This window comes from Etheostoma spectabile, chromosome 15 (genome assembly GCF_008692095.1).
Source record: "Etheostoma spectabile isolate EspeVRDwgs_2016 chromosome 15, UIUC_Espe_1.0, whole genome shotgun sequence".
Classification (NCBI taxonomy): Eukaryota; Metazoa; Chordata; class Actinopteri; order Perciformes; family Percidae; genus Etheostoma; species Etheostoma spectabile.
This window is the reverse complement of record NC_045747.1, coordinates 20,075,834-20,084,760: the sequence shown is the minus strand read 5'-3', so window position 1 is coordinate 20,084,760 and position 8,927 is coordinate 20,075,834. Positions and strand designations below refer to the sequence as shown.

General features: G+C 45.0%; 1 protein-coding gene and 1 long non-coding RNA gene across 3 annotated transcripts in view; both read right to left on the bottom strand.

The window, feature by feature from the left end:
* The window catches only part of LOC116702963 (uncharacterized), a 15,338-nt gene extending 13,834 nt beyond the window's left edge, over positions 1-1,504 (bottom strand). The window contains exon 1 of the long non-coding RNA XR_004335297.1: positions 1,412-1,504. This is a non-coding gene — a long non-coding RNA (uncharacterized LOC116702963). The remainder of the gene's footprint in view (positions 1-1,411) is intronic.
* A 2,687-nt stretch (positions 1,505-4,191) lies between these two features.
* LOC116702950 (polycomb protein suz12-B) overlaps positions 4,192-8,927 on the bottom strand; it is a 66,415-nt gene continuing 61,679 nt past the window's right edge. For both annotated transcript variants that reach the window (XM_032537505.1, XM_032537506.1), the window contains 2 exons: positions 7,613-7,692; positions 4,192-7,092 (listed from right to left, as the gene is read on the bottom strand). In XM_032537505.1, the coding sequence (XP_032393396.1) occupies positions 6,633-7,092; positions 7,613-7,692 (540 nt within the window). In that variant the 3' untranslated portion in view covers positions 4,192-6,632. The remainder of the gene's footprint in view (positions 7,093-7,612; positions 7,693-8,927) is intronic.

Below are 8,927 nucleotides of genomic sequence, written 5' to 3'. Positions count from 1 at the left end.
AGGGTAAATCCAGACAGCTAGCTAGACTATCTGTCCAATCGGCGTTTTCTGTTGTACGACTAAAACTATTTTTGAACGTACACATGTTCCACCAAAACAAGTTCCTTCCTGAGGCGATTCCGTTTCTCCGTACGGTGCTTAGCGGCGCCCGAGACGGTTGTGATTGGTTCAAAGGAATACCAATACACCAGAGCACGTTTTTCTCCCATCCCACAATGCTGTGTGGACTAGCCGGACCCTCCTCCACAGCGCTGTAGAGTAAGGTCTGACAACGTGAGAGTAGTCGCCAACACATCACAGCACGTTAACGACAAATTGTTTCCTTTGTACAAAAACAGGAGTGTACAAACAACAAACAAGATGTAACTTGCTAATTAGAGAGCTATAAAAATTAATAAAAAGGGGTTGTAGATGTCTTTGCTTTTAGCCATTTTAAGGCCTCGTGCTAATGTATAAGTAAACACGTAAACCAGTATCCTCCCGTCGCTGCATCCCAAACCGATCCCTAACAACGCACAGCTTATTTCTTCCCTAAGAGCCTGGCTCCGCCTTCTTACTCAATTTTTATATATATTGATATATATTCATGGGTTTTCTCTGGTTCTTTACTGGTCCAATCAGCGAACGGAGGGAGTGGCTGAGAACGATGACGTTGATGTTGTGCGCTAGTTTGAGTTGTAGTTCCATAATGGCGGCGGAGAAAGACGCGAGCGAAGCCATTCGGTCCGTTGTGGCAACGCTGCTGAATATCCAGAAGTTAACTCCCGAGCAAGAACAATCTTTGCTGAGTTTGGTTGGCGGCCATGATGTTGTGGCCCTCCTCCCCACAGGGTTTGGGAAAAGTTAGATTTTCCAGCTCGCTTTGTTAGTGGTGAAGGAGTTAGTTAAGGCTACCGCTAGCGATGCTAATCCGACGTCACGACCAAACGTGAGCGATCGGTTATGGCAGATTCAGAGTGGCTCTGGGCAGATCCAATAGTTTTAAACTTCAGAGTACCCGCCTTCAAGGACGTCAATGGAGAGTACAAATGAGATGTCCGTCTGGTAGGACCAGGCTAACGTTATGACGGGTTCAGGGTGGAGAAAGATGTCTGGCTATGCTATGAACACACAGACATGGGAAATCAAAGAAGCGTATTGCCCAAAATGTCAAACTATTCTTTGTAAAGACGTTGTTAATGTGATTTTGTTTTGGCTCTGGTGGAGTGAAGGCTTTAAAAAAAAAAAAAAAAAAAAAAATATGATGCTGCAACGTTACCAGTTTTTTGAAAAATCTGTTTCCATCTTTCTTTTGTTTCTGATCTTCATGTCTTTACGACATCAACAGTGTTTCTGGTTCAGTTTTTCCAAAGTGTGGATAAAAGCAGCGACATCAAGAACGCAACGCAACGCTAAAGAAAAGCTCTAGGACTCCTTCTGTCTTTCCGTGGTATTTTTTTTCTTTGTGCAAATTTCCAAATGGGTCTAATTATGAGTGGATGTGTGTCCTGCACACACAGTGGACCCACCAGCTCCTCTTCTTCAGCTCTCTAACAGACCGACGCTGCAGTGATGTTGGCTGTTTTTGGGGCTGATCTGAGGTCAGTGTTTTGGTCTTTTTGGGGAACCCTGAGTGGGTCCAGTTCATGGTACAGATTTCCTCAACCCAGTGAACCATACAGTGGACATAAGAAACGGTATCTTCTTCCTGTTTGACGGGGAAAAACAGGGACATCTGCTGCACAAACCTCTGCATTACATTTGGTCCCACTGCTGTCATCTTTGGTGTTTTGTTCAATAAAAGGTCAAATCATGTAAACTGAACCCTTGTGTGCAGAGTTTGTGACAATATAAATTTTTTTTTTTACATGCAGCTCTCGGTTAAAGTATTCAGTATCTATGAACTGCAGTGATGGAAGACATATTCAGATCCTTTACTTCAGTAAAAGTACTCCCAAAAAGGGCGCCCGGATGGCTCAGTTGGTAGAGCAGGCGCACATATATGGAGGTTTAGTCCTCAAAGCAGGGGGCTGCGGGTTTGACTCCGACTTCCAGCCTTTTTCTGCATGTCACCCCCCCCGTCATACGTCATATCTAGGATGGAACTGCATGAAAATGTAACCTCATTGTTGTAGTGACCAAAATAATTACTGCTTTCGGTATTATTGCGGTATTTTTAAAAGAGTTTAATTGCCTTTAGCGGCAATTTGTTTTTGCTGCCAACTGTCCCTCTGCATTCTTATAATAACCAAAATATGCCCAACCTTCAGACTCAGTCCTCTTAGAGGGCTGATAAATGTCCTGAGCACCCTGAGTCATCTCCTCCTTCCGCCGTGATTCAAGAAACGTCTGTTGCAGGCTACGCGGTGCGCCGGCGCGGCAACTTCAGCAGGCTCGGATGAAGCTGGGAAGGATTAAATAGGGGAGACCCAGACCAGAGATGGTTGTAACATAGGGGGACCATATTTTGATTTCCAAAAAAATAGGACACTTGGCAGCTTTAAATAAATATCTCTTAAAACCTTTTTAATGTAATAAAGTAAGGTGTCCATGTGAGCTTTGAGATCTCCAGCACCTTATTAGACACCAACAAATATATGTGCTAGCTTTTGCACACGGTCCACCGGGACGGTACATGGAAAGTTTTTAATGCAGTTCAACTGTGAAGCTGCTTACGCTTCGGCATTTTGTGTTCAATGCTGCTCCGCTGTCTGATCTGCTCCCTGTATGATCTTGTTGCGTGACATAATTCCTGAGAAGCTGCCTTGTGGCCTGCTCTGCGATACATACAGGGAGCAGATCAGACAGGGAGCACACACGGGGAGCAGATCAGACAGGGAGCACACACGGGGAGCAGATCAGACAGGAGCACACAGGGAGCAGATCAGACAGGGCACACACAGGAGCGATCAGACAGGGACACACACAGGGAGCAGATCAGACAGGGAGCACACAGGGAGCAGATCAGACAGGGAGCACACAGGGAGCAGATCAGACAGGGAGCACACAGGGAGCAGATCAGACCGGGAGCACACACAGGGAGCAGATCAGACAGGGAGCACACAGGGAGCAGATCAGACAGGGAGCACACAGGGAGCAGATCAGACAGGGAGCACACAGGGAGCAGATCAGACCGGGAGCACATTAAGGGAGCTCCCTGTCTGATCTGCTCCCTGTCTGATCTGCTCCCCAGAAAGTACGTAAAAAGTGGACATGTCCGGGAAAAAGAGGACATTTAGTCACCCTATTGTATCAAAGGGATAGTTATAACAGCATCACTTTCACCAATAAGGGATAACATAATCGTAATGTTATTAATTTCATGTATAACAACTCTCTGATCTTGCATGTGAATCTGCACAGCTGTGAAAAGAAGTGTGCAGATTTTACAGCCAAAACATCAACTCAGGTAAAAAGAGTAATTTTTGGGACCAAGTCTATATTTTGATTAGTACCGATGCTGGTGAAGTTTGAATTAGGCAACATATCAGGTAAGAGAGTAGGTTATGTATAATCTGAGTCATTTCATCTTTGCCAATTTCAAACCACCATGCTGATACAGTTAGCTAAACTAATTGTCCAGTGTCTTTACTGTAATTGAACGTGTATTATGAGCTACTTCTCACCTACTGAAGGTTTCCTTTTGTATGTGTTATCAGAATATGTTCTTCTGTTAGGATCCATACCACACTGACATTGTTCTTCCTTTCACCAGCAGTGAAGAGTTCTTTTTGTTCTTAGTGAAGCACAGGGAGATGCTTTAGTGTTGGCACATGCACAATAAACTTCTACAGAAGCATATTTTGCGGTGTAGTCTCAGTTTTTAGTTCAATCTTACGGTTTCAATTTAGCCCAGGAGGTGTTACAACATACCCTGGTGTATACCCTGGGGTAGGTTGTAACAATGGCCCTCTTTGCATTTGACATCAAATACTGAATTCTGTGATATAGTTGAAGTTTAAAACATTGCTATTTTGTATTAAATGAGGGTACTTTGTGTCAAAATTGGAGTGCCCTACCGCAAACATTCTGCAAGTTACATCCCCGGTCTCCCCTACTCGGTTTCCACACCGTGGTAATCCACTGTGATCATAATAATATTTTAAATGAAAACGGTGATTGTTTTTGTCAACATTTTAATCGTGGTTTACCGTTACACCGATAATCGTTCCATGCCTATTCGTATCAAGGAAAGAAATGGACCACGGGGTCTATAATTGTACAAAATTGTTCTTTTAATAGAAAACCATTCTGACTCAACTTAAAAGTTCACAATGTCAAGCTGGTTTTTACATAGTTGTTGAAGAAAAGTCTTGTTTTCTTGACATGGCTCCACTCATCTTGTGCAAAATGCTGCTGGTCTCATGTGAATGAACAAAAAAAAAAAAAGAGAAAGAAAAGAAAAGCTCTACAGTGGGCTTTATGCAAAAACAAAAAGTGCTCCGTCACTCAGAACTATCACATGTGGTCCAGATGGCTCTGAACACCCACTGCAAACCAGATATCTTTTAAAAGATCAGGGTCACGATATGAGAAGGTACAAATACACATCCTACTACTCCCATGAAACCTCAATATCTCTGCATCAGTTCCTGCATCAATGCCAGTCCTGTCAGCTGCCGGCTCACACTGCACACAACGTGCGCTGTATGGAGCAGGAACCTGAAAGCAGCATCTGGACATTGGGCTTTCTGTCTCACTGTAACTTTGAGATTGTTTTCAAGGCAGTGAAAATTGGGTCAGAGGCGTTGCAGGAATCTTTTATTCTATTTTTTTTTTTCCCCTTTCCTTTTTTTGAAAAAGCAAGGAAAGATTCACAGGAGACAAGAAACAAGAGCGGAGATATGTGCAGGAAATCCATCCCCTTTGGTGTGTCAACTAAAAAAAAAAAAAAAAAGAAGAAATTGACAAAAACCTCCTGGGTGGCGTTCAGGCTTCCAAACACATTCCAAAGCTAATTTATTACAGTTTCACAGAGTCTTGTACATAACGGCAGGAGGAAAAATAAACCACACACCAGCTGAGAAATGACACAGAAAAAAATAACGGCCAATATGTTCAGCTTCAGCTCCGGCTGATGGCTTCACCTGTGTGCTGTTCCAGGCTCGGCCTCCTCTGAAGGGGGCCGGTTTGTTCATCACTATTTTGTCAATTAATAACTTAAGATGGTAACTTGAGGGGAAACGCAGACCTGCAGTTCCCAGAGCCCTTGTGTGTGAACAACAGTCCAAAAAGTCTACACCAGCAACTTCCCATTCAAAAAACTGGAACCAGCATCTGGATTAACCGTCCAAAAGTCTCATCAGCAACTGTTGAGACAATTCATTCTCTGTCCATTGACTAATCCAAAATTGGGAGGTCTTAACCTGCATCTTCTTCCCAAATTAGACGATCTACACACAAAGGACACACCCATCGCCGACCCGGCAAAACAATTTTGCCTTGAATTGTGGATTTGTAAAAGGAGGCGGAGCATGAAGTGGGACACAGTTTACTGTCTGTCTGTTGTCCTGGGCTCAGCAGGGCCGAGCTGCATGATGAGGAGCACTGGAGGAAAACAACAAGTCCGTTCGAGGGAAATATATATACTGTGTATATTTAGCAAGAATGCATCTTGCGGTTTGTGAGTGCTGGCAGTGGAGGTCGCTGTAAGAAAGCACCCGAGACCACGGAGAGTTTCAGAGGAATACAAAGATCTAGCACCAGTAGTAGAAACTGCACACTGCGAGTATGCAACTGATCCAGGACTCTGATCCCCGGCTGTTGGAGAGGGACTGTATTCCACCCGAGAACAGAAGAAGAAAAAAATATATATAATAAATATCAATATATACTGTACTGATGGAGAATATATGGCGATCAGATGGAGAAGGCCAGAGATGGATGTGGAGATGGAGACTAGATGAGACATCTGGACATTTGATCAGAGACCCCGAGACCTTATTAGAGACCTGAAGACCTAATAAGAAACCAGATTAGACAGCCGGAGAACTGACAGGAGTCCTGGACACTTTGAGACACCCAGAGACCTGACTAGACACCTAGAGACTTGATCACTTGTGTGCATATGAACACATTCAGTAGAAAAAAACTAAAAAAAAAACTTTGGTGGAGCCGATTGTGGCAGAAACGTCACTGATTGGTGTTTCACACCGAGGAGGGGGGGGGTTTAAGGGAAAAGACCCCTTTGAATTCTGTTCAATAACGACGGAGCGAGCACAGAAATGAATCGAAAACCGTTTTAACAAATCCACGCCGAAGGCTGAATTTGTTCTGCGCTTGCTCCACAGGTTTGTCGTTGATACACTCACGCGGGTTGGAGAGGAGAGGAGAGGACGTTAGGGCAGGTAGCTGACACAGCTGTCACATCCGCTGCATCTGTCCAGACGCAAGGCGTAGAGGACGAAAAATAACGTTGATTCTGAGCTTCAACTTTCCCCAAGTCATGAAATGATAAACTCCCCTGAAGCATCTCGTCGATGTAAGAGAAGTCCATCGTGTGTGCCCTAGAAAACGGAATCCCTGCAGTAACCTGTGTGTGTTTTAACACCTGTTTGTCTATCGCCTGTTTTTCTAGATTTATTGTCCTGTTGGGGGGGGGGGGGGGGGGGGGGGGGGGGGGGGGGTGTCTTTGCTGTAATGTGAGTTTAAATTCAGTTTAAAACTGATCCAGAGCCGGAGACTGTCTGCCCGACGCTCTGCTTTACTGCCACTGCCGCGGCCCCCGCACCCCCCCCCTCCTCCTCCTCCTCCTCCTGCTGCTGGCTTTCCTTCTCCGCGCCGCCACTGGCAGCCTCGTCATCGCAGGGCGTGTACTCGGACGGGTCGAGATCGGGATCTGGGTCCAGCTCCGGCTGGGACTCCACGGCCGTCTCCCAGTCCTCCTCTTCCTCCTCCTCCTCCTCTTCTTTGTCCCTGTGAGCCCCCTGGCTCTGCAGGAGGCGGAGGCGGGCCATGGCCTGGTCAATGGTCTGCGTGCTCACCAGGTTGAAGTCGTGCATGCTGATCAGGTGCAGCAGGAAGTTGCGACAGAGGTTGTTCTTGACGATGTGGACGCCGTGGTGATCGGCAAACAGCAGGCAGGACTCGTTCATCTGGTTGTCCGCTATGAAGCTGTTGGAGGGCAGAAGGGTTAAAGGGTATAGTAAGTGATGTTAAACCAATACGCTTTGTGTCAAATTCCATCACACAAGGTCTCTATTTTCTGTGTGCGCTATAAAAAAATAAAAAATAAAAAAAAGAATCCATTATTAATACACTGCCCTGGCTGCATCCGAATGTGCCGGTCGAGCACAGCTGGTTGGGTATTATTGAAAAGAAATGAGGCCAGGTTTAAATAAGCCAACGATGGCCTGAGGCAGACACACTTGATCAGCTGGAGCTAATTAACGCTAATTCCCAAACCGCTGAATTGTGCTTCCTGCAGCTGGTGTCTGTGTTCAGACAAAGATCAGGTCCTTGCAAATCCAGACCTTCTCTCTTTGGAGTCAGAAGCTGGTAAACAACAGCTGTTCACTCACTGTGTCGGGACATTTTTACTCAGCACACATTCAGCTCTTTGTCTCACAGGGAAAACCAAAAAAGGGTCTGATGGGTGGATCCGATACGGGACTGGGGATCGCTTCATACGCACCCGTGCTTCATGACGTGGAGGTTCCACAGCTTCATGATCTCCTTCTCCCCCTCGTTGACGTCAGTGAAGTCCTCGATTTGCTGCGGTGAGAGCAGAGCGGTCAGACTTCAGACAGGACACACTCAGCTTTCTATAGTGAACTGAGGCCGTTTACGATGCAGTGTTTTCAACATGATACGCGAAAGGTGTTTTTCACGTTCTGGCCGAGAGGAAATCTTTTGTCTATGCATTGAGTGCAGGAACACCTGCACCTCCCAACCCGCAGGAGCTTTTTGATCAGACAGGCTAAGAGCATTCTGTCCGATAACTCTCACGTTTTGTTTTCAGGAAAGAGGTACAGGGTTCCTCTGTGTAAATTTAACAGGTATAAGCACTCATTTGCTCCTCTCGCAGTCAAGCTCATTAATGAGCAGCGATGAACGTATGACTATGAATTCTTTAATGTCTGTGACTGAATGTATACATCGATATGAATGGAGGAATGAATGGACTTTTAACTAAATGTCTGGATATTTATGAATGGATAAATGAAAAAAAAATGTTTTACTAAGACTGAACGCATGGATACGTATGGAAGTAGGATAGAGTGGTTGTAAGGCATGCATGGGTGAACAGAAGAATGTAGGAAGGATGCTTTTATCTTATTTTAGTATGGAAAATGGTAATATTTAATCTGCAATTTGCACAGCTTTTTAAGTAGCCCATATGTTTACTGTACATTTGTCTTTTCATTGTTTTAACCCTGTGCTTGTGTCTGTTGTAACTCTTGCAGCAATGTTACTCAGTGTATAAAACAAAGGGAGACTAATAAAGATACTTTGACAACTCCAGCATTGCTGTGTAAACTAACAAAACTGGTCTCTGTGGAGCCAGACAGTAACTCTAGTCTTATCCCCCCCTACAGAACCCCTCACACAACTACAGTAGACCTCCCAGTGGAGGTGGTCCTCGGCAGTCCATTCAAAACAAGGCCATCTAAACCTGGGACTTTACGTGAAATGTAAAAGGAAAAACTTGTCCATTTCGGTGAGAGCGTTGTGTAAACGTAGAAAAACCCTTCTCTAGAGACAAGAAAGACATCCACAGCTTTAGAATGCCCAACAATGGCAAGTAAACTTTAGTTCATGTGTAAAACCAGTGGAATGCTCCTTCAGCTGTAAACTAGTTAAGTAGCAGATTCCTTTAGGGGATTGTTCAGGTGCCGCCAGAGGTTCCACCGGCTGGCCCTCTCATTATCGGACAGATGTCCGTTCCAGTCCTCTTTCTTTGTGTTGGCGTTCTAACCTCCAGTGGATTTCTGAGGACTATGGTTACC